This window comes from Podarcis pityusensis, assembly GCF_964106645.2.
Source record: "Podarcis pityusensis genome assembly, chromosome: Z".
In the NCBI taxonomy this organism is placed as follows: Eukaryota; Metazoa; Chordata; class Lepidosauria; order Squamata; family Lacertidae; genus Podarcis; species Podarcis pityusensis.
In genome coordinates this window covers 4,752,437-4,778,327 of record NC_138044.1, presented here as the reverse complement: position 1 = coordinate 4,778,327, position 25,891 = coordinate 4,752,437, and the positions used below count along the sequence as shown (strand labels likewise).

Genomic DNA, 25,891 nt, shown 5'->3' with positions numbered 1-25,891 from the left:
TGTATGGCCTTACAGAACAAAGAAGCAAAAGAAAATGCAAGCAAGAGAAGTAGACAGTTTATATTAACATGGATCATCTTTCTGCTGCAGTTTGATGTGCAAGGATTATAATGTAATTTCTGAAAGCCTTTGTTTTACTGATAAAAGTGTCAGACCGAACAAGCAATTTAAATTAAGTAGGAAGGAAGCTCTTTGATTAGAACTCCTAGTAATGAAATTGTTTTATTTTAGTACTGAAACAGCATCGTTTAAGAAGTAATCCTACACATCATACAAAGGTCATTCAAAACCCCTTATTACCGTACATCTCATAGCTGAAATATGACAAAGGCATACTAACACCCGGGAATTTATGTTTAAGCAAATCCAGAACTAGAATGAGAATAACTGGCTTTCAAAAATAAAAGAACACACAGAGTGCAGTCCTGCACCTCTTTACTCAGAAATCCTGCTGTATCCAGAGGGGACCTATCCCCAAGTAAATGTATCAAGAATTGCAGCCACACTGTACAGGGGCTGAAGTAACCCAGCCACGACATGAGTGGCCATGGAGAATGGCTTTATTCAATCTGGCCATCAAAGAGTAGAAGTGGGACTGTATTCCACCAAGACCCCTAGATCCTTTCCACATGTACAGTGGTACCTTGATTTTGGAACAGCTTAGTTCCCAAACAACTTGAAACTCGAACGCTGCAAACCCGGAAGTCAGTGTTCCAGTTTGCAAACTTTGCTTCGAGAGCTGAACATACTCTGTTTTGAGTCCTGAGCTTCCGTTTTTACTGTTGCGCTGCTAATTTATGTCCCCCCATTGCAATTCAAGTCTTCTGTTTCCGATTGCAGTGTTCTGAGGTGATATTTGGAGCTTATATTTGGTGCTTTTGTTTTTGCTATTTATTTTGCGTTTTTTGTTTTTGAGGCTTTTTCGGTTAATTTGTTTTTGTGACTGTGTGGAACCCAGCTCAGCTACTGATTGACTGTGTGACTGAGGAAATGGATAAAAGCCCTCCATCCAAACAATGACTATCATCAGTGCAGGTAAGAAAAGATTTATTTTTTAAAAAAATCATCTATGGTACTGTTTAATTTTAGAGTACAGTACATTGATTATTGCTTTCATTTTATGGCTCAATGGTCTCGTTAGATCAGAGGTCAGTAGGGCTTACCGGCCATGGGCCAGATCACTCCCACGGAGATTGTCCATGGGCCGGACCAGCACAACGTGATGCCGGAAATCATAGAATCATAGAGTTGGAAGAGACCACAAGGGCCATCGAGTCCAACCCCCTGCCAAGCAGGAAACACCATCAGAGCACCCCTGACATATGGTTGTCAAGCCTCTGCTTAAAGACCTCCAAAGAAGGAGACTCCACCACACTCCTTGGCAGCAAATTCTACTGTCGAACAGCTCTTACTGTCAGGAAGTTCTTCCTAATGTTTAGGTGGAATCTTCTTGTAGTTTGGATCCATTGCTCCGTGTCCGCTTCTCTGGAGCAGCAGAAAACAACCTTTCTCCCTCCTCTATGTGACATCCTTTTATATATTTGAACATGGCTATCATATCACCCCTTAACCTCACATCTGCGCATGTCCGCACCGCTGGAAATCGCTTGTGCGCATGCCCAGACACCGAAAATTGCGCCTGCGCAGAAACGATTTCCGGCATCTGGGCATCCGCAGAAGCGATTTCCAGTATCTGCATGTGCACAGACGCAATTTCCGGCGCCACTTGGTGAGTCCCCGCGCTGCGCTGGTTTAGCGCCACACACAGAGGACTCACCAAGCCGGCGGCTTGGTTTGGGGGCGGCTCGGGGACCGATAAAACAGTCTTTGTGGGCCGCATCCAGCCCATGGGCCACACGTTGCTGACCCCTGTGTTAGACAGTAAAATTCATTTTAAATTGCTGTTTTAGGGCTTGTTCTTTAAAGTCTGGAACGAATTAATCCATTTGCATTACTTTCTATGGAAAGCGCACCTTGGTTTTGGAACACTTTGGTTTTTGAACAGATTTCCGGAACTGATTAAGTTTGAGAACAAAGACTGGCAATTACAGTAAGGTTTCCTTCCCTTCCAGATGTTCAGCATCACCCAGCCACCCAGAGTGCTGGGGTAACCCAGTCAGATTGGCTGCATATAAATAATAAAGTAGTGTTGTTGTTGTTGTTGTTGTTGTTGTTGTTGTTGTTGTTGCTGTTAGTCAATCAGTGCTGACTCTTCCTCCAAGGAGGACTTATGCCTTTCCTGTATGCTCTACTCCTCTGCTGACCAAGAACCATGATTGAGGGGAATAAGACACTGAGGGCCTTATCAGTGGCTGCAACCAAATTATGGAACACTTCATTCCATGAAGTGTGGTTAACACCCTCCTCCCTTGATGTTTTTCGCCAAGGTTTTGTTTTCTTCTGGCAAGATAGTATTGTATGTGATGTTTTCATGTGCTGGTTTTAACTGCTGAACCACACTCCTTGGTCCTTTGTTTTATATATTGTTTATATACATTTGTAATTTTTGTAAGCCAACCTGGGTAGTGCTTTTGCACCAGAAGGGTAGGATACAAATGCTTTGATATAAGTTTACTGCTCTAGTGAAAGGCTATGACAAACCTACAGCAACAGCATCAATAAAACAATACTGATCCATATTATGAGCCAACATCCATGAGGTAAGAAAGAGGCTACCAGACACACCAACAAGGCAAACCCAACTTGATTTCAAATTAAACCTTTGAATCACCACAACTATTTAGTTATTTTATCACTCCTTTTTCCTGATTTCTTTTTGCAGATTTTTTTTAACAGCTAAGCCAACTAAGTTTAAAACTATTCAAAATAAAAACAAATTAAAATAGACTGCAGGGTTCAAGGACAGTCTTACTCATCGCCATCTTCAACCAGAAATCCTACAACTGCTTTAATGAATGAATAAATAAATTATATCAGTTATAAGAGATTTTAAAATACCTACAATTCGGTAGATGTCTTCATCGGGACCATCAAATTTCTGTTGCATGCGCTCTTCCAGGTAATATATGCGCAGTTTCAGGTTGAAATTCTCTTTTCGCAGCTCAATTATTTGCTATAACGAAAGAGAAATACCATGTGACATACATACTGTACCAATCCAGCAATATCATGTGAACAGGATGGAAACAAATGCTCTCATCAAGTTTAAAAATGTTGAGAAAGTTCTGTGTTTTCCAAGACTACCTGCATAGCAGAAGTGAAAAACACAGTCAGCCTACAGGCTACATTGCCTCCTAGGCAGCCTCCTGAGGGAAACATGCTAGTGGTGAGCAGAGAAACAAATATTAATTTTACCTTTGTTCTGCAGGCAAATTTCTATAGACACTCATACACTTCTCTGTCTTGCATTCAGGCAAGTAACAGGTAGTGCCACTGATGAGTGTTGCCTGGGGAGAGGGAACATGCTGAGATGGGGGTATGGCCTGGGAAGAGCCCCAAGGGCCTCAGAGAGAGACACCTGGAGGGCCTCATTTGGCCCCTGAGCTTGAGGTCCCCACATCTGCTAAAGAGGGTGGACCAGAAACAATGTCACACAACCATATTAAAAACAGTGTAACTGAAAAGATTTGGGGATCTCACCAATTCAGCTGCTACACAAAAATAACTTTGAGAGGTTTCTTTGGAGATTAAACTAATCAATGAATTCTGTGTCATTATGAGCACACAAAAACTTAATTCATCATTAGCTCACGCGCGCACGCACACACACACACACACACACACACACACCTCATTGCAGCATGCGCCTCTCAAACAAGCAACTTCCTGCAACCAATACTATGCTCCTACAGACATTTATTTGCCCCAAACAGAAACAGACCACATAACACCGGTCTTAAAAGACCTACATTGGCTCCCAGTACGTTTCCGAGCACAATTCAAAGTATTGGTGCTGACCTTTAAAGCCCTAAACGGCCTCGGCCCAGTATACCTGAAGGAGCGTCTCCAGCCGCATCGTTCTGCCCGTACACTGAGGTCCAGCGCCGAGGGCCTTCTGGCAGTTCCCTCCCCGCGAGAAGCAAAGCTACAGGGAACCAGGCAGAGGGCCTTCTCGGTAGTGGCGCCCACCCTGTGGAACGCCCTCCCATCAGATGTCAAAGCGATCAACAATTACCTGACATTCAGAAGACATCTTAAGGCAGCCCTGTTCAGGGAAGTTTTTAATGTGTGATTTTAGTGTATTTTTGGTTTCTGTGGAAGCCGCCCAGAGTAGCTGGGGAAAACCAGCCAGATGGGCGGGGTACAAATAATATATTATTATTATTATTATTATTATTATTATTATTATTATTATTATAAACACCTACAATTACTGCTATTTTTCTAGAAAAAGAGGTGCTGGAACTTACCATAAACACCTCCCTCACTCTCTTATAATGGCAATGGTGCCCATCTGAGGTGCTGGAACTAAGTTCCTGTGAGTTCCCCCTGAAAAAGCCCTGCCTACAATGCAAACTCTTACACAAATATGTGTGAGAGAACTAAAAAGTTGAGAATTTTGGGGCACATTGCCCAAGCAGTCTCACATGTGAAAGAGAAGCTGATACTGCTTCCTGTGTGTTGAATTTGAGAGCAAGAGGTGTTTTTCAAGGGTTCCCATTGGAGTAGAATGCCCACAAGCTTCTGGACATCTGCCATCACATAGATCCCCATGCTACTGGTCTCATTTTCAATGCTTTGTTTAAACCAAGAGCAAGAGTCCCATCCAAACAGCAGGAGAAACTCCTACTGTTTCTTACCTTTCACCCTGCACAAATGGGAGAGCACTCTGCTTCTTCTCCTCAAAGTCCCCTGTTCATGCCAATGGGATGTGGGAGAGGGGATTGGCGATACTCATAAATAATGGTTAGCAACTAAGTCGACAGATCTTATATTCCTTAAAAAATGTTGTTGAGAAAGAACAAATTGGACTTGTGACTAAACACTGCAGTGTGGACTGTTCCTATTCCGGATTCCAGCCAGCATGCTTTCTTACAGCATGCACCATTTCATTTCCCCTCCCCTTCTGGTTTTCTGCCTGCTCTCCCCAAGAGGTAGTCAGCATTCTGTGGCAACCACAAAGCATCCTGGAGTTTTCTTTTTCTACCTATGCAAATTTCAGTGTTCCCAAAAGCCTACTTATGTGCACGGATGACACTGCTTTCACTGCATTAATGGATCCATACTTGGAAAGTGGCACACAGAACAGTGTTTGTGGTAGGAAACTGACAGAACCATTTTAGCCCAGAACAGACCATTCTCAATGGGACGGGAGAGACAGGGGACAGGTAAATATATCTTCCTCTGAAGATTTTAAACATCAACTACTTGCAGAAAAAAGGCAAACACAGTACCCTTAGGACAGTCTGCTGTCCCAGTATCCTTCATTGCTTGAGACTTAACCTTAACCCCCAATGAAGGAGGGTAAAATGTCAGAAAATTGCATTAGAGGGAAAAGAAAAGGATTTAATTTTTTCAAAAGAACGAGTTTCAAACATACATCCAAATAAAGCAATTGGCCCGTATCCCTGCTGTCTGCCAGATGCTTTCCAAATGGAGAAATCTAATATGTTACTAATAAAATATTGATGTCCATGCTTCTGTATAATGAAAGGCTTAGAGTAGGTATAGAAGCTACAAGCAATCTTGCTTAAGACACACACAGACACCAAATTCAAATGGGGCTTGGTGTGCAAACCAAACCCCAGGAGCTGCTCAGTGCAGCTTAACAAAGTAAAAGAGTTTCCACCACATTTGCAGGCCTCCTGCACAGGGCAGAAGGGCAAACAGATCACCACACAAACCTGAATGCTGCCACAGCAACAGGGTTGGCTTAGGATCCAAAGGATCCTGGGCTTGATCAGCCCCTCCCCAGAAGGGCCCATATTGGGGTTCTCCACTGGTGGGACATATGCCTCTGGTTGCACTTCCTCAGTGGAGGACAAGCAGGTCTGGGCTTAGACAAATCCAACCACCACCATCCAGCCCAGCAAGGGGTAACTTCCGTCCAAGATTGACAGGAAAGTGATAGTAATCCTTGTAAGACCTTGCTTATACGCTGAACTCAATGCAACCCTGAAGTAAACTCAGTTGTAAGTTTCCAAAACCAGTAGATACTCTTACTTACCCAGAAACAATTCTGCCCACAGAAATATGCATCTAAAACTTTCCATACTTATTTATTTGTGAAATATCTACAAATACAAGCTGTATTTTCCCAGTACTGAAACTACTTTTGTAGATTAACTTAATATGTATGCAAGAGCACAGCAGAAGCTGCATGTGCAATATAGGGGGGAAATGGAGGACGTTAGGTTATTGCTTAGTCCCTTAACAGCACTTTTGTAAATCCCCTTTTCCTCAGTATATTCTGAACAAGAAATGGTCTGCTTCAACCTACACACTTCACTGGGTGGCCAAAAGTCATTCACTCACATTTTCAAAGTCCTTCATGGTCCGTGCTCTAGTTGGTGACACTGTGTCTTCCGCCACATCTGGTAATGCTACAAGTTTCAAAAGACAAAGTTTATTCAGATTCCAGTAAATTTAACTTTTCAGCACTGTGCATACATCACCTTCAGTTAAGAAAGAAGAGAAACTAAAAAAGAAGTAGGTAGTCAGAGAGAGGATAGCAGCAACATCAAATTCCAGTATTTGTAAGGGCTTTATTCTTTTAATAAGCCAACCAAGATCTGAAAAGCTACTTCAGGTGCTTAGGCATACACAGAAAGCTTTAGTGACTATTTTTCTTTACTTTGTAACATCACAAAACTGTTTCCGAAAACACCTTCATTGCCCAAATTGAAAAGGCAGTTTGCTATGCAGGATGGAGACAGGATGATATTTGAGAAACAAAACACAAATTTCCCTTGGGCTGACAGAAATACTTGTGTGGTTTCTCAATTCCCTTGCCGGAATTATTCACCTGGGTTATGCAGCAAGCTACAAAGTGAATAAACTATAAATCCTGCAGCTGAACAACAGTAATGCAGAAGGTGCATTCATCTCTCAACAGCTCCTACATGGTTACCTGAGATTAGCCTTAACAAGATATTACACAGAACAGGGGTTGGGAGTGTATTATGGCCATATTCTCTCATGGACAACATTACCAATGGTGTGGGTGTCATGTGTCTGTGGTGGGCACAGCCAGAAGCAAAAGTAGACAAAACAACAAGTGTGACTCTAATTTTTCTTTAAGAAGACACATTCTAGCAACACAAAAGCCAGAGGTTCCTATAGCAAACACACTGCTACCCCACACCCCATCTCCCTCTATCCAGTAAAGCAAAAAGCATTACCACCACTGAAGAACATGTTCCATCCTAGCAAAAACACTAATAGAGTGCAGAACAGGGCTGTTGAGGGTCACAAAAGTCAGACAGGGAGGCCTGGAGGGCTATATTTGGCATGGAGTGAAGTACTAGACCAGTGTTCCCCAAAGTGGGCAATACCTCCCCCTGGGAGGTGCTGGAACAATCCAGGGGACAGTAGTGGTCTTGGGTGCAATTGGGGGGCATTGAATAAGGGGGCGGTGGAAGCATAAAGAGGGAGGGGGAATTGAAAACTGTACATATTTCATCTGTTTTATAATAGTGCTTACTGCCAGGTCAGGTCAGGTGCCGCTGCGAGATGGTGACAACGCCTCCCTGGCAGTCATGTTGGAGGCAAGAGGTTTCCCAGGTTTGGGTGAACCCTTTTTGGCTTCACCCAGGCCTGAGAAGGTGGAACACAGCTGGCATGCCTATTTGCCTGCATCTTCCTGTTCGTTCAGCTAAAGAAGGTAGATTTCCGGGGGGGGGGGGGGGGCTGAATAATTTTTTTTCTGAAAAGGGGTAAAAGGTAAATGTAAAGGGACCCCTGACCATTAGGTCCAGTTGTGGCCGACTCTGGGGTTGCGGCGCTCATCTCGCTTTATTGGCTGAGGGAGCCGGCACACAGCTTCCGGGTCATGTGGCCAGCATGACTAAACCACTTCTGGCGAACCAGAGCAGAGCACAGAAATGCTGTTTACCTTCCCGCCGGAGCGGTACCTATTTATCTACTTGCACTTTGATGTGCTTTCGAACTGTTAGGTTGGCAGGAGCAGGGACCGAGCAACGGGAGCTCACCCCGTCGAGGGGATTCAAACCGCCAACCTTCTGATCAGCAAGTCCCAGGCTCTGTGGTTTAACCCACAGCACCACCCGTATCCCCTAGAAAGGGGACAGTAGACTGGGAACCTCTGTACTAGACTACCATCACTGGACTCAGCAATTGCATAGAAGAAGGAACTGAAATGCACCGAAGTCTACATTTGAAATTTCTTTCCCATCCCAAATTTGCTTTCTGTACACACAGACCTAATCAATGAATTAAAAAAAGAGAAGGTAAGTGGCATTCCTATAGCTTTACCTCCATCACCTCCCAGACGAATTCGGACTTCATCTCCCGATACATCAAGAAGTTTGGCCATATTCACACTAGGAAGAAGAAGAGAATTCACTTGTGGAAAGCTTTTAGAAGTCAAATTCATCAATGCAATATCTCTCACATGTACATTTCCCAAATTTAGTTGGGATCACTCAAAATCATACATAAAATAGGAACACAAGAAGCTGCCTTGTAGCCAGAAAAGTGGGGCAGAATATTTCCCCAGTGTTTTGTTGTTGTTTTTCACAGAAAATTTTGTTCTCAAAGTTCACTTGTAATAGTGGAACATACCAAATGCAAATATAATATTTCGGATGCTTGGCAGTTTGAAAATTTTCATCTTTCTTTACTTAAATACAAGCAAAATAAGCATGCTAAATTAGAACACTCTCTAGGGCACCAGAAATTTCCCCAGTGCAAATACAAAGTTTTCTTTGTCTAATGTGCATAGGGAAAAAATTCAGAAAACTCACACCACTGCTTCTGCAAAGCAAGACTTGTGACAGGAAATCTCAACTTGATTGCAAGAAGGTGCTTTTGAGTCACAAAAAAAGCAGCTGACACCCAGTTAGTTTGAACACTGTTCACAATTTATTTTGGAGTACAGCACCAAGTTTTCGTGAGAGTGACTTTCCAGTTCCTAATGATATTATTGGCAACCTGCTTAAGAATACTGTGCACCAAAAGGAAGCAACAGTCATGGCACATCACAGAGTGCAAGGTGCTTCAAGAAGCATGTGAGTTGGAGAGGTCCAATGTGCCCAGTCAGTTCCTTTTGTCTAGATATGTTTCCAATGTGAAGTATCTGGACCACATGGCTATTGCATCACATGGGACACAGAGCTCCTCTTATGTTCTTAGTGCACTACAGTAATTGCTTGAGAAACAACGGACAAGGACTCCCCTACCTCTGGCCTGTCTGGAGGCATCTACTATAACCAAGGTTGGAAACTTGATGCTGGGTAGGCCTTTGGTCCAATTGAATACGGCTCTCTTTACATTCATAAGATTAAACCCAATGTAGCTAGATGGATGTCTCATATACCCCAGGTAGTGTGCTTGCTGACCTTGAGCCAGACATCCTGGAGAGTGAAATCAAATGGGCCTTAGAAAGCATTGCTAATAACAAGGCCAGTGGAAGTGATGATATTCCAGCTGAACTATTTAAAATTTTAAAAGATGATGCTGTCAAGGTGCTACACTCAATATGCCAGCAAATTTGGAAAACTCAGCAGTGGCCAGAGGATTGGAGAAGATCAGTCTACATCCCAATCCCAAAGAAGGGAAGTGCCAAAGAATGCTCCAACTACCGCACAATTGCACTCATTTCACACACTAGCAAGGTTATGCTTAAAATTCTACAAGGCAGGCTTAAGCAGTATGTGGACCGAGAACTCCCAGAAGTGCAAGCTGGATTTAGAAGAGGCAGAGGAACCAGAGACCAAATTGCAAACATGCGCTGGATTATGGAGAAAGCTAGAGAGTTCCAGAAAGACATCTACTTCTGCTTCATTGACTATGCAAAAGCCTTTGACTGTGTCAACCACAGCAAACTATGGCAAGTTCTTAAAGAAATGGGAGTGCCTGATCACCTCATCTGTCTCCTGAGAAATCTCTATGTGGGACAAGAAGATACAGTTAGAACTGGATATGGAACAACTGATTGGTTCAAAATTGGGAAAGGAGTACGGCAAGGCTGTATATTGTCTCCCTGCTTATTTAACTTATATGCATAATTCATCATGCGAAAGGCTGGGCTGGATGAATCCCAAGCCGGAATTAAGATCGCCGGAAGAAATATCAACAACCTCAGATATGCAGATGACACAACCTTGATGGCAGAAAGTGAAGAGGAATTAAAGAACCTTTTAATGAGGGTGAAAGAGGAGAGTGCAAAATATGGTCTGAAGCTCAACATCAAAAAAACGAAGATCATGGCCACTGGTCCCATCACTTCCTGGCAAATAGAAGGGGAAGAAATGGAGGCAGTGAGAGACTTTACTTTCTTGGGCTCCATGATCACTGCAGATGGTGACAGCAGTCACAAAATTAAAAGACGCCTACTCCTTGGGAGAAAGGCAATGGCAAACCTAGACAGCATCTTAAAAAGTAGAGACATCACCTTGCCAACAAAGGTCCGCATAGTAAAAGCTATGGTTTTCCCAGTAGTGATGTATGGAAGTGAGAGCTGGACCATAAAGAAGGCTGATCGCCGAAGGATTGATGCTTTTGAATTATGGTGCTGGAGGAGACTCTTGAGAATCCCATGGACTGCAAGAAGATCAAACCTATCCATTCTGAAGGAAATCAGCCCTGAGTGCTCACTGGAAGGACAGATCCTGAAGCTGAGGCTCCAATACTTTGGCCACCTCATGAAAAGAAAAGACTCCCTGGAAAAGACCCTGATGCTGGGAAAGATGGAGGGCACAAGGAGAAGGGGACGACAAAGGACAAGATGGTTGGACAGTGTTCTCAAAGCTACAAACATGAGTCTGACCAAACTGCGGGAGGCAGTGGAAGACACGAGTGCCTGGCGTGCTCTGGTCCATGGGGTCACGAAGAGTCGGACACGACTAAACGACTAAACAACAGCAACAACAAGCTAGAGTTGTCATTTCTCTCTCAATAAAAACAAATAAATTTTTGGATCTTAAGCTTTTTCAAGCCTGGAGAGAAGCATTAGTCATTTATTAAATGTTTCAAAATCAAGCTCCCTTCAGACCCCGTTTCCCCTTCCTGCAGACTGGCATCAACAGCAGAGAAAATAGGTAACCTGTGGAAAAATCCTTGGAGAACCACACACAGAGAGAGAGAGAGAGAGAGCGCTTTTACTTGTTTTAAAAACTGTTTAGGACGAAGCCTTGGAGTAGGGGGAAAGAGGTGAAAGAATTAGTAATTTGACCATGTTGTTGTGTGCTGGACCCAGGCTGCAATGCTCATCATGCTTGCTTGTTAGCAATCTATTTCTACACCTGAGTCAGGAGGTGGCTGACAGCCTTAATGGCAATTTGCCTCTGAGGCTGGAGGCTCCACTGAACTCTTCTGGACAATACCAACATTGTGGGTGCAAAAATTTGCCTAGTCTCCTTCAAAAGCCATACAAAGAGTCACACCCCCACAGACCTGGAAAAGAGGGTTACATATCCCCCTCCACCCACCAAACCATCTTTGGTAGCACACACCTCACACACCCGCTTTTCCAGTAGCAAAAATACAATAGTGGTGATAATGGATTCAACAACAAACCACTGGTGTGTGGGTGTGTGATTTTAAAAAAACCCAGTGGGAGAAAAAGATAGTTTTCCAAGAGGGGTCTTAACAAAAGGCATTAAGGGTCGCCAGCCACAGGTAACACTGAGGAGTGGGGGGCGGGGGCAGTGGCCCTTAATGCCTTCTGTCAAGCTCCCTCCCCGCTTGGAAAACAATCATTTTCATCCCACTAAAGTGGGGGGGGGGTCATTAAAACCAGGGCAGATTTGATTTAAATCAATTCGATTTAAAACACTAGTCAAGAAGACTTGACTCATTCTTGCTGGTATAATCTTAATATTTACAACCAGATGAAGGTTTCTTTTCTGAAATAATAAATTTTCAGAGTAGTTTTTACAGTTATATCAAAAATTACTGATTTGGTTATGCTATTAGAAATACATAAGACAGATAATTATGGAATTATTGTGAGGTTTAATAAGTTAACTGTTTATATTTGGACAACTTTTCTGCTGTACTTTATTGGAAGGAGAAAAACAAACATTTCCTTAATAACAATTTAAACAATTTAACTAAAACAATAACATTATAGCATATGTATCCATGTTTGTTAACTCAAGTGGTTAAACATTTTTTTAAAAAGTACCTTAGACTGAGTTTTAGCACACATGAAAAACTTAAATCCTTATTTCCTGATGAACAGCCTTTGGACTGTAACGTAACTTAAACAGAAAACTATCTTTAGAAAGATTTTTCCTCCAAAAGCATTTTATTTTAAAAATCCGATTTCAATTTTTAAAAATCCGATTTTAATTTTTAAAAATCATTTTTATCCACCCTGATTAAAACACATACACATTCCTTGCCAACACACACCTCTCCCACTGCCTTCCTCGGCAGCAATAGCCAATCATTTGATGCCCTTTTAAATGCCTTCCCTCAAGGCGATGCGCAGATACACTGCCTCTGAGGATGGAGGCTCCACTGTACTGTAACAAGGAACAACAGTGTGGGGAGAGGAAGGGACGGAGAGGGGAAGAGAGTGGTACTGGCCTTGAATGCCTTCTCTTCGGTCAAGCCCGCACTTCTAGGAATATTTTTTTCCTCCCACACCGGGGGGGGGGTATTAAATCTCTCTCTCTCTCTCTCTCTCTCTCTCTCTCTCTCTCTCACACACACACACACACACCTCTTTTCACGCCCGTGGAAACACACCACGGGTAGTAAAGAGTTAGAATTAAACTCCAACTCGCCCTCGTCCTCCTCCACCCCCTCCCTCCATCTAACGGTTCTAACGGTCTCCGCCTCCCTCGCGAAGGTACCTGCCGCTGAACTCCAAGGGCAAGGTGGGGTCTTCCCCCGGCAGCGAGTCCATAGCTGGAAACACGGGGGAGAGAGAGGTGAGGAGGGGCGAGCAGGCGAGCGGCTGCTGCGACTTCCCCGGCGGCGCCCCGGGCTGTTGTCCGAGTTTGGCGGCTGCCTCGGAATTCAAACGGCCTCAGCGGCGCCCCCCGCCATCTTGATGAAGCCGCGAGAGACGCCCTGGCAAAAGCTGCGCAGTTAACCCTATGGCCTGCCGCCATCTTTCCCTGCCTACTTCCATTGAGAGAGGGCGTTTTGAGCGCCATCTTTGTCAAGGGAATTATGTGGCACGTCGCAGCCGATAGGCGGGTGAATGCAAAAGCGGGATTTTTTTCGGCGGGGCGGAAGCTGAGCCGTCATATTTGTTCCGGGTACGCGGCGCATGCCGGCAGGAAGTGACGACACGATACGGGCTTTTTTTTTCTCTCCAGGAAGAGGCGTGGCATGTGGGGGGGAGGGGTGGTTGAGGCAATCTGGTCCTGTGAAGCAGCAGGAGAGGAAATAAAAGCGGGAAATGTTATTTTCTCTCCTGCCGAAGCAATACATTCAAAATACATTTAATTAGAATCGTAGAATTGTAGAGTTGGGAGGGATTCCGATGGTCATCTAGTCCAACCCCCTGCAATGCAGGAATCTTATCTAAAGCATCCATGCATAGCTGTCAACTTTTCCCTTTTCTTGCGAGGAATCCTATTCGGAATAAGGGAATTTCCCTGAAGAAAAGGGAAACGTTGACAGCTATGCATCCATGAAGTTGGCCATCAAGGAAGGAGAGCCAACCACCTCTTGTGGGAGTCCGTTCCACTTTCGAACAGCTCTTAACCTCAGAAAGTTCTTCCTGATGTCCAATATCCTGACCACTACACAATACTACCAGTTCTTTGTTTCTTAATAATAAAAAATACTGATCACAATGCTCAAGTCTCCAAGTAACCTTTCTCAATTATTATTATTATTATTTTATTATTATTATTATTATACCCCACCAATCTTAAAACAAGATGTCACCATACAAACCATTAACTCGGTTATGTAGTTCTCTTTTACTATGCAAAGGCAGAAGTGTTATTTCCTAACTTGCTAATATGTTGTAATTAATATTATTATTATTAAAGTTTTTTTGGGTTACAAAAGTACATGCATTGTCTATTTTCAGGTCGTAGAGTCTTTTCTACAAATAAGTTACGTGAGACATTATACAGTATAAGGTTGGGGGAGAAGGGGGGAGGGTGGTAATAATAATAAAAAATAAATAAATAAATAAATAAATATTTATATCCCACCCTCCCCAGCCAAAGCCGGGCTCAGAGCTGCTAACAACAATAAATGTACATTCTTCTACTTAATCCAAGCATCGCTTGGATAGGTTCCCTTTCTATTGGTTTTTATTTTCTCTTGGCAGTGGGAGGGGGCAGGGCATTGCTGATTAGCTGCAGTGAGATTTGTCTGTGGGGGGGGGGTGGATTGTTGGGTCAAGTTATCCTTACAGATTTGTAAGTAGTTGATGGGTTCTTGTTATCTTGTTGGGCTGTGCATGTAATAAAGGGGAGCCATACCAGGGTAAAGGTGTCCTTGTCTTTTTGTCCCCATGTCGGTTTCAGTCTGCTGGTTAGCTTTTCTAGTAAGGTTGTTTCCCATACGATTTGGTACCAGTGGTCCGTGTTCACTCCTGACAGGTCTTGTTTCACTATTTAATGATTTCCAACATTTCATGCGAAGCAGCAGTGTTTTACATATACAGGTAAAGGTAAAGGTACCCCTGCCCGCACAGGCCAGTCGTGTCCGACTCTAGGGTTGTGCGCCCATCTCACTTAAGAGGCCGGGGGCCAGCGTTGTCCGGAGACACTTCCGGGTCACGTGGCCAGCGTGACGAAGCTGCTCTGGCGAGCCAGCACCAGCGCAGCACACAGAAACGCCGTTTACCTTCCCGCTATAAAGCGGTACCTATTTATCTACTTGCACTTAAGAGTGCTTTCGAACTGCTAGGTGGGCAGGAGCTGGGACCGAACGACGGGAGCTCACCCCGCCGCGGGGATTCGAACCGCCGACCATGTGATCGGCACGTCCTAGGCACTGAGGTTTTACCCACAGCGCCACCTACTGTACATGTACATGTACTGACATCCAATTTCACTAGTTTCTTCAAACATCTCTAGTTTTGTTTAGCATTAAGAAGTCTCTCTTCTACACCTCCAGCTGCTACTTTCAATGGGTTATAAGAATTCCAAGGTCTCAAATATAGATAAATGTTCATAAATGCAGAAGGTAAACACACATACATAAACCACATGTCTGAAATAGTACAGGAGAGCAATCCTGAAGCCCTCTTGATTCTTTAAACTTCTTTTGTTGACCACCAGCATTACGTTTTCCATTTTTAAGTTCGGAATAGAGTAGTTGCTTCGAAAGATGATAATCAGGCATCTGTCCAATGAAGTTGATGTTGAAGAGTCATTGCTTCGACACTGGTGATCTTTGCTTCTCCAGTACACAAGGGGCATTATCACAATTAAGGACCAAATGGAGAGGCTTGGAGGACCACATCCCCCCAACACATACACACACATCTAACACCTGAGGCTTGCCCTCACCCCCACTTTAGCAGAAATCTGGACCCCTCCAACTGTGATTCTATATATTTTACCACAGCATCACAGGGCTATGATAGAGGTGGTGAAACAGTATCGTTTTGAAGCAGTTAAATACTTCCCTGCCACTAATAAGATCAGCATTGTTTCAGCCTTATTTCAATTAGCCGCACATTTCGGGAGATTAAACCATTCTTAAACCATTTGACCAGCAAATTGTTATTGGCAAGGTTCCAGTACTACAAAGAATAAGTATCAATGTTGTGAGTTTTTGCAGTTTAAATAATAATAATAAAGTTGTCTGGTCATTAAACCAGCATCTGTTGAAGGGATAAAATGTGAACTCTGAAGATGTTCAAGTTTGAGCTACAGAGGCCTGCTTCTAGGATTAGGATTAGTTCTAGTCTCTCATGCTTTGGATGGGACTCTGACTAAATAAGCATATGGTGTCTGGAAGCTAGCTAACAGAGGGAAGACAATCCTGAATTATCCAGGCACCATTATTTTTGTGGAGTGGGATTGAAGTAGAAGGCAGGAGCAGAGTGGGCCACTTTTTCTATTGTTCTGCACTCCTCAGTTTGGAGTGGAGAGCCAATGCACGGGCAGGACAAATAGGGTTTAAATACCTTTGGATGGGGAACACAGTGGCTTTGTACATAAGATGATAAGCAGAGCTCTGCTAAGTCAGGTCAGCAACATCTAGCCAGCATCCTGTTCTCACAACAGCCAACCAGATGTCTCCAGGGAGCACACAAGCAGGACCTGAATGCAATAGCACTCTCCCAATTTGTGATTCCCAGGAACTGGGATTCAAAGAGATACTGCCTCTCACAGTGGAGGGGCAGCATAGTCATCATGGCTAGTAGTAGTAATATGCTTTATTTACAAATGTACAGAACACAGTGGGGGCAAAAGGGTAGCTTTTCAGCAGCAGCAGCAGATCCAAGAAGAACTTGTAAAGAAATTCTGTGGCTCTGCCTCCACCCCACAAAAAAATGTTTCAGCTAACACCAGCTAGAAAGTCTTGGCATCTCTGCTTTTCTGTATGTTCACACTAGTGTTTCTCTCTTGCATGTGCATATATACACACACCTTCCATCAGCTTCAGGGGCGTCACTTCCTCCCATTCCAACAGCTCTAGACCAGGGATGTGAGTACAGGGCCGTCTTTAGCAGATGCAGCGCCGGGGTGCAAATATCTGCTCAGCACCCCCAAATTACCATGGATAGTGGGGTGGTGAATCTGTGCACTGCCAGCCATGGGGGGGTGTACAACTCTCCCCCATGCCACTGCAGGAGAGCAATCCCCGCAGAGGCTTGGGAAGGAAGCTGCAAGCCCGCCAGCCATATAGTTGGCGGGGCACAGCTTCCATCCTAAGCCTCTGCGGAGATCGCTCTCTTCCCGCGGAGGCTTGGGAGGCAAGCTGCACACCTGCCAGCCATATGGTTGACGGGACACAGCTGGTGGGCGTACAGGGAAAGGGGAGGCCGCCGGCAAAGCTGTGCAGCTCCCCCACATGCTGGGGTGCCCCTGAGAGGCCAGCGCCCTGGCACAACGCACCACTAAGCCCTATGGGAAAGACGGCTCTGGTGAGTACGCTTTCCAGTTCCAGGGTAGCAATCCCTTCTGGGCAACCTTCTGGGAGCCACATGTCAGCAGTGGGCATGGACAGAGACAAAGTGGACAGAGCAATGAGTTTAAGTGTGGCCAGTTTCTACACACACTCACACACCCTTTTCCCTCCACCAAGGCAAGCAAGAGGCATCATCAGAGATTGATAGAATCCAACCAGGCAAAAATACTCAAGGAGGGTCTGAAGCAGGGCTGGTGAAAGGTGTGGCCAGGGAGGAATTGTAGTCTAGGGAGAGCCCCAATGGTCAGCTAGAGGTCTGGAGGGACACATTATCCCCCTGAACCTGAGATTCACCACCCCGATTTAAAATGTCTGCAGAAACTGTATATGACCCATTCACAGGTTTTATTTAAAAAACAAAACAAAGGCAAAAGCCAAACTGGAATAGATACAAATTATATACATTTTATTTTAATTCATTTTAAATAACACTTTTCAGTATAAATTCCAACATATATTCTGATCATACATTTGATCCCTCCCATCGCGCGCACCCCACCCCCCCCAGCCATTTATCAAATAAAGCTCAACATATGCTCAGAAATCAGGGGCATAAATTATGGCTGGTGGATTGTCCTTGGGGACAGTGAGTTCAACTTATATTCAATTCAGTAGCCCAAACCTTGTTATATGATTTGGAGATATAAGCAGTTGAGTTTTCAGATGTTTTGAATGCTTTTAAAGTTTAGGTTGCTGCAGTACAGAAATTTTATTTCAGGATATTTTTGTCTTAGGTTCTCTGTGTTAAATTATTGCTGTGGCTTATTATATCTCTTTTGTTTGGCGTACATTTAAAGCATATGGCTTCCCAAAAAGAATCTTGGGAACCAAGAACTTCACTAAGCTACAATTCCCAGCACCCTCAACAAACTACAGTTCCCATGATTCTTTGGGGGAAAGCCATATGCTCTGAATGCACTTTAAATGTATGGTATGGATGTGACCAATGAGTTGGAATAAAATTTCAGGGCAAAAAGGTCTTGGCCAACCATGCTTCTGAGATCATCATACCTGTTTCATAAATTTAGCATATTTTTTGGCCTGATCTAATGCAGTGCCTATTTCACTACACAATTCATGCTGCCTCTCTACAGTTAAATTTCATGCAGTTATTTCTAGCTATGGTAGTTCATTAGATTCTATTTTTTAAAAAAGAACAAACACTGGCCTGCTGTTTCTGTTTGGACACAAGTGCATCCAAGTGTGATTATGGAGCAGCATATGGAGAAGGGGCAAAACTTGTCACTGGGTAGATCATTGAGATTACATTTGCCTTCACCCAAACCAGCTATGGCATAGATTGACATGGCTCAAAGTCATTAGTTTAAGATCATAACCAGAGCAAGATGAAAGGACCGTAAGCCTTTGGCCACCATGGGTAACTTACAGTTCCTTCAGTCTTCTCCATTCACACCAGGCAACAGTATCACTTCCTTGAATCTGAGTAGCATCACATAGGGGTACATACTTACTATACTACAATACCCCCACAAAAAATGGTTTAACTTCTAATGGATTCCCCTAAGGAACTCTGGCAGCCTGGGGAGAGTGCACTGAATTCTCCTTTAGAAATGCCAAAATGTATCCAGAGTACAGCAATAGGCCTTCTATGGATGGGGAACCTCCCAGAAGTAGTTTACTCCCGCACTCATGAGCTCCAGCCAACATGGCGAATAGTGAAGGACAATGGGAGTTGTAATCCAACTGCATCTGGAGGGCTACAGGTTCCCCATCCCTGATATATACTCTCAAATTGTTGCTTCTAAAATCTTACATAATGCTGAAACATCACCCACTGTTCAGTGGTTCCATTATTACAAGTCACAGGTTTGATAGGTTGGCATACTCTCGCCATGGTAGGCATTTGTGTGTGGAACTCACTTAAGATGAGCTGGGTTTCACATCCATGAAATGTGTCCAAATGCTCAAAACATGCACTCATCTGCCATATGTTTTAAGAGCTGAAGCCAGGGATTCTTTGGAAGATTCCTCCCCAATGCTGGTCCGTTAAGGCAGGAATGTGGAAACCTGTGGCCCTCTGGATGTGGTTGGACTCCAACTCCCACCAGCCCTAGCCAGTATCACCAATGGACAGGTATGATGGGAGTTGTAGTCCAGCAACCGCTGGAGGGCACCAGGTTCCATGTCCCTAGTTTCCACCAATTGGCAACTGGTGTTCAGATTCTTGGACCGAAGTCCTTCCTAGCGCTACCCAGCGATGCCAAAGATTGAATCTGGAACCTTTTGCCTGCTAGAAGTTGAAGGTCTCCTTATATGTAGGCTGCAGTAGAAGATATTTGACCTTCTGGACTTTCAAAGGTTTTTTCTATGCAAGAAATGGGGGGAGCCTGAGATTCTCCAGATGTTGCTGGATTCCAACTCCCACCTGCCTCAGCCAGTATGACCAAAGTTAGGACTGTGAGTTCATAAAATTGTAGAGCAGGAAGGGGCAAGGGTCTAGTCCAGCCCCCTGCAGTACAGGAATCTTTTGCCCAACATAGGGCTCAAACCCATGACCCTGAGATGATGAGTCTCATGCTCTACTGACTGAGCTATCAATCATGAATTGTAATTCAGCAGCATCTGGAGTGCCACAGGTTCTACATCCCTGCCTAAAGAGGGCAGAATCCATAGTAGCACCATATCCTTGTTAGGACTAGCTAAGAAACAAGAACACCCCCCTTATGATGCAGGCCAGCTAGTGCCCTCTAGATGTCTTTGGACTCCAGTTCCCACTGCCTGTGAGCATTGGCCATGCTGGCGGAGACTAATGGGAGTTGTACTATGAAACACCTGGAAGCACCAGGTTGGGGGAGGCTAATGAGAGTTTACAGTGCATATGAAGTGAAGTTTCCCACAGACATATGCAGAAAATAATTTTTTATTACACTATTTAATGTAAGAGTGCCACGAGTGTAAATTGGAAGGGTGGTATCTTATTATTTTTCCTCCAGAATCCTTTGCAGTGAAACCAGGACAGCTAAACTCATTTACACTTGCAATATGGTCAGTTCCTTGTTGGGATCCACGCTAGCTCTGGGAGACTGGGAAGGGTTGAAAGGAGCAGATAAGACTTTGCAAAGCCATCAAGGAAAGGAAAGGAAAGGCAGCTTTAAAAACAAAACAAATATGGAAGGTTGATATAGGGTGGAACATTTGAGAGATAACAGTTGGTTTCAAGTAGAGAAGGTGATAAAAATTGACACACACTTTTTCCAGTGGAACACTTAAATACATAGTGTTCTCTCCTGCAAACTCCCACACTTGTTCTTTTGAAGACTGATTCAGCTTTGCTCCCTGCATGCACCCACCCACCCACAGGAAGCAAGCATGCACATTCTGTCAATGGTCGCCTCAATACTGTTATTGCAGGAAGGATTGAAGTGCCTGCTGGGAAATTTAGATTTGTGGAATTAAAGTGGATTCGAGCACTCTGTCCTCAACTGCACAGGCTGCCTTAGGAGGGAATGTCCACGTGGCACATACTATTCTCCCCAGTCCTCAGTATCCGCCACCTGACAGGGGCACGCTTTTGGTAATCTTTTGTAATATGGCACCGTGTGACACCAAAATTTGGCACCCCCAAATGGATCTTCTTAATCATAGATCTTCTCAATTTTACACCCTCTCGGCTTGGCACCCTGTGCAGGGGAACTGCCCGCACCACCTTAAATCCAGCACTGTACCTGAGGTGGCTGGCTCCCTCTGCCTAATAGCAGAGCTGACCCAGCTGACCCAAGACATTGTGCTGCCTGAGGCAAATGGTAAGAAAGCACCTCCCTCCCTGTTCCACCTAGAGAAGCCAACTGTACTGGAGCTGAATCTGATTTTATATTTATTTATTAATATTATTAATTGAATTTGTATATCGCCCTATACCCACAGGTCTCAACACTGCTCAACACTGATTTCAACACCGATGACAGGGCAGTATCTGCCATCGCACCTGAGAGCAGCAGCCTGGCTTCTGCCCTTTAGCACTTCACTGCTGCTTCCCACCTCACTGTGCCTACTAGAACACTCAGCCTTGATTATCCATGTTCCCACTTGGTGCTGAGAATTTCAATGTGGCAAAAAGTTGACATCAATTTAGAAGGATCATTGGATAGAGGAGAGAGCTATATGTCATGTTACGTACTGAGTTGAATAGGATCCAAAAGGCAGCAGTCTGATTGGTCCTAGAACAATAGGATTCAGAATGCAGCAGTCTGAGGTGGCGGTGTTGCGGTGCTGTGTGTGGCGGTCAGATCAGCAGGATCCCATCCTCATTGCCAGTGAAATATACTCGGATTCGAGAGTGGATTTCATGCTCTTTATTCAGCTCATAGTGGTGAGGAGGAAAATGGAAGTTCCCCCAGAACAGGGGTCTGCAACCCGCGGCTCCGGAGCCGCATGTGGCTCTTTTACACCTTTGCCGCAGCTCCGGGGCGGATACTAGCGAGGGGAGGAGGTGCATTGTGCGCCCCGACACTCCCCACTGTGGCAGGCGCTGTACTGGCTGTGACGTCGCATGGGGGCAGTGCGTGTGTTAGTCACGCACTGTCCCGACGTCACCTTCCCGCCCGCCCGCCTGCTACATTGTAAGGGGCATGTACGCTGGTCACTGCATTGAAAGGGGGCATGTACGCTGGTCACTGTTTTGAAGGGGAGTGAAGAACACATACACACAAAAAGGTAACTTGTTAATTTAATGTTTATTTCTATGAGGAGGAGTAATTCTGAGGGGCCAAACAAAGAAATAATAAAAAAAGTGACAAAAAAGTTATTTTTATAATGACAAGTTTTGCGGCTCCCATTTTTTTTTTCTTCAGAAATGGGTCCAAGTGGCTCTTTTTGTCTTAAAGGTTGCAGACCCCTGCCCCAGAATGTCTGCTTTATATACATTATTTACACAATGGGCCCCACATGATTGGCTAATTCTGGGAATCACCTGTAGGCCAATCAGGTTGCAGATTCACTTCCACCTGGAGCTGGATTGGGTGGCTCCTGTGGACCAATCAGACTGCTGCATTCTGAACCCTATTCTAGGACCAATCAGACTGTTGCATTCTGAACCCTATTGTTCTAGGACCAATCAGACTGCTGCATTTTGGATCCTATTCAACTCAGTACATAACATGTCATTTCCCCACCACTGGAGAGTGGGAAGCACTCTGAGAGCCTGATCCTGCTCTTGTACAAAACCAGGAGCCCCAGACAGGTTGTCATTGACAGCCCAGTGAGATTCCAGAGAGTGTCTGCAATGCAGAATCTGTAAAGCCCACACAGAACCGAAACTGACTCTCCACACTTCAACAGATGTAACCCATTTTTGAATGTATGTCCCCCTACCCTCCATCAATACAAGTGGGTGTGTCACAGTTGTGTGGGCAAAAGAAGGACAACATACCTTAGCATGCCTTTTGGGGACCATATTTCAAAAGTTCAATCCTTCCCCCACGCACACAAATTTGCACTAAAACAGTTTTTGCTAATGTCAGCAAAAAGATGAACAATATAAACATACTTGTAAAAATGGTGCTGACTAGAAAGCTAAGAGGTGTAATTTTAAACAGTTTGATTGCTTCTTGTGCTGTGGATGCAGATGTAGAGAACTCTGAATGAAAGAGGGTTCCAGGGACTGGCAGAAGATAGAGGAGTGGGGAGATATGCGGGCAGAAGAGACAGAGAGGGAGCACGATCAAATGGGGGGGCATTAATTGGGGGGGGGGGTTCTGTGCCACCTGTGAGACAACAGCTAGCAAAGGAGGAAGAAGAAGGTTGGGAACAGGAGACCAGGCAGCCAGAGCAAGCGGGGAAGTAACAGGAGGACCTGGGGCCTGGTGAGTCTTCAGATTTTCTGGAGGGGGTCCTATCACATCAGCCAAGGGAGTGGATGGGGAAACAAATACTATTTCCCCCTTTTGTACGCTGGGCTGCTCTCTGCACATACCTATTCCTCTATGTCCAGACAAGCCAAAAGGCTTTATCATTCTTCAAAATACACATTCCAGCCAACCAAAAACACTCAAGCAGGGTATGAGGTAAGGCCATGGCCTGGGGACAGAGGCAGCCTGTTCTGTTATACTGCCTGAGACAAAATGGGAAGGAACCGGCCCCTTCCTCCACCAAAGCCTTGCTTACTGTGGTTGTGCAGATCCCCCACAGGATTCTACCACCCAAGGCAGCTGCCTCAGTCTGACTCATGGGCAGGGCGGCCCTGCCTGAGGAGAGCCTTGAAGGTCAGACAAAGAGGCCTGGAGGGTCACATTTGGCCACCAAGCCAGAGGTTCCTCCTCACCCCTGCTGTAGACGTTCAAACAAAAAAACAAAAAAGAGGGAGGAACGATCAGTTTAAGATCAGAAAGTTAGTCATATTATCAGAAGAGGAAAAAGTTAGCAACAAACCTTTGCCGGAGGCCCAGCTCCAACAATATTGCCATTGAAATTTACAGCACTTTAATACAATACTTGCTTATTTGTTGTTGCCTTGAGTTCTGTGTTCGTTTTTTGTTTTTACAATGCTGTGGGTGGCTGTACAGATAAAATCTACGTGATAAAATATGTCATTTTTGTACAAATAGTTTACAAATACATTGCAGAAGAAGCTTTGTTACATTCTGTATACAGGCCGTTTCCACACCAGATTGGAGACTCGGGGAACAATGCTCGTGCAATGTCCTCACTAGCATCCCTTGGGAGAATCAGAGTTCAACAAAGCTAAGAAAATAAACAGATTCTTGCATTTTAAATAGCATCATCATCACATTTGAAGGAAGGTTGCAGAAAAAGTACAACACTCTCACCCATTTCTTTTTTGTACTCCTAAGGTCAAAGCATAAATGCCAACTTTCAGAGCTCTTGGTTTCTATCAGCACATCTTTTCACCAGTGACTTTTCTTTTTTTAAAAGAAGAAGAAGAAGAAGCAAAACTCTTTTAAGAGCACAAAACAAAGTTCTGGGAATCCACCCCCAGCCCCCTGGCTCTCCAAACCATAAAAGCCATTTCCCATAATTTATGTGACAATGGCTACATTTCAAAACAAGAGTTTAAAATCAGGCGTCCAGTGTTTCAACATAGCTTTTGATTGGCGATGAGATGACGTCTTGGTATATGCCTTCATCATTTCATACAAAAATATATTTCAAAGAAACTCCATTTTTTAAAATACAAGTTTATATCCATAGTGGCAAGGATGGATTTTGATGGGAAACAATGAATTGAATACAATCTGTAAATTTACCTGAAACTCCTTTATTATCTCCAGTGTCCAACACTGTGTGTGTGTGTGTGTGTGTGTGTGTGTGTGTGTATACACCCCAAAGCCTGGCCACGGCCAATGCTGGGAAAGTTATTTAGTCCTCTTGCCTGGAACGCTGGTGTCATTGACTGGTGTCCCTCCCAACAGGCACTGCACTGGTTTGCTCCACTTACAAGATTTTGAAGTAAACTCTCAACCCTGGTTTCGTTAAGCCTTGTAGTTATGCATGGGAGTGGCCAACGCAAGCTGGCCATTGGGTGCCACCTCGTTACCATCGTCCTCCAACAGGCCTGAGACATCAGCATTGGGGATGCTATCATGGTAGCTGCTGAAACTGATGTTGTCCTCCTTGAGTTCAATGGTCCAAAAGGGGGCATTCAGCTTCCTGTTCTGATATTCGCGGTATGTGTAGACAGCACCCACAAATCCCATCAGCAGAACCACGAGGATAATAATGACAGTAAGGATGATGATATTGAACTGGGTCCATGATACATCAGCTAAAGTAGAAGTACTATTGTCAGAGGAACTGATGGGGGAAACTGTCTGTACCATCGGAGGCTGGGGTAATGTGCTGTTGGTGGCTGAGTATGATGTTGATACACTGATGTTTATAGTTGGAGGAGTCAACCCTCTTCCTTCGGGACCAGGAACATATTCTAGAGAATTTTTTAAAAAAGGCAAATATGGCAAAGTGAGTGTATTCTTATTCTTATTATTAAGCATCAAACACATCCATTAACCCACATCACAGGAGATCAACAGCATTTCCCGGGCCATTTTCCAGTAATTAATAAATACTTACCAATTCAGAAAGGACAAAACAAATACAGGATGGTTCCCCATCTTTTAATTTAATAAAACTTATCAAAATGTATCAAAACTTATTTCACTATCACAAATTCTAGTAAAATATATCCCTCCCACACCTGCCACCCAATTTATAACCTTTCAATTTAGAGCTACTTTGGGAAGAATATTGGTTTTGAAAAGCAGCATACAAGTTGACATTTAATAATAATCCTTTTTAAAAGTGTGTGTTTCTGAGATTTGTCATAATTTTTTGGTACATCACTTTCATGTTTTGCTAATGAAATAGATTCTGAAATTAAATAAACCTCAAGAGATCAAGTGACAATGGAAACCTACAAACTTCAAAATAGCATTCTAATCTACATAAGGCATGGATTTCCAAGGGTACCCACACCAGCTTTAAATTTTAGCTCTTAAATTCAGTTCACATTTCTGATGTGTTTGATTGTTTGTTTGTAAGAATATAATCACTGTATTTTTTCTGGGGGGAAAGGTAGGTGAACTCACCACAAAGCTAGTTAGTTAGTTTATTGTGGGCCCAGTCACAGTGCTGCCACCCTACGCTCCAACCCCGGGCAGTGGCTAAATGTAAGAACGTAGAATCATAGAGTTGGAGGGTATCCCAAAGGTCA

At 44.1% G+C, this 25,891-nt stretch overlaps 2 protein-coding genes across 8 annotated transcripts in view; both read right to left on the bottom strand.

Annotated features, from left to right (window-relative positions):
• Positions 1-13,115, bottom strand: part of CDK5RAP2 (CDK5 regulatory subunit associated protein 2) — a 134,921-nt gene extending 121,806 nt beyond the window's left edge. For 3 of the 6 annotated variants that reach the window (XM_080990766.1, XM_080990767.1, XM_080990770.1), the window contains exons 1-4: positions 12,945-13,114; positions 8,395-8,462; positions 6,436-6,503; positions 2,963-3,073 (exon numbers count right to left, since the gene is read on the bottom strand). In XM_080990766.1, the coding sequence (XP_080846892.1) occupies positions 2,963-3,073; positions 6,436-6,503; positions 8,395-8,462; positions 12,945-12,997 (300 nt within the window). In that variant the 5' untranslated portion in view covers positions 12,998-13,114. Of the gene's footprint in view, positions 1-2,962; positions 3,074-6,435; positions 6,504-8,394; positions 8,463-12,498; positions 12,552-12,811; positions 12,914-12,944 lie in introns of those variants that run through there. The other 3 variants (XM_080990771.1, XM_080990769.1, XM_080990768.1) reach the window with 3 other exon arrangements.
• Positions 13,116-17,590: 4,475 nt separating this feature from the next.
• MEGF9 (multiple EGF like domains 9) overlaps positions 17,591-25,891 on the bottom strand; it is an 84,056-nt gene continuing 75,755 nt past the window's right edge. The window contains exons 6-7 of one of the 2 annotated variants that reach the window (XR_013981711.1): positions 21,810-25,105; positions 17,591-21,775 (exon numbers count right to left, since the gene is read on the bottom strand). Coding sequence is in view for 1 of the 2 variants with exons in the window: in XM_080990904.1 (XP_080847030.1) it covers positions 24,654-25,105 (452 nt within the window). In the remaining variant the exon portion in view is untranslated. Of the gene's footprint in view, positions 25,106-25,891 lie in introns of both variants that reach the window. The other variant, XM_080990904.1, reaches the window with a different exon arrangement.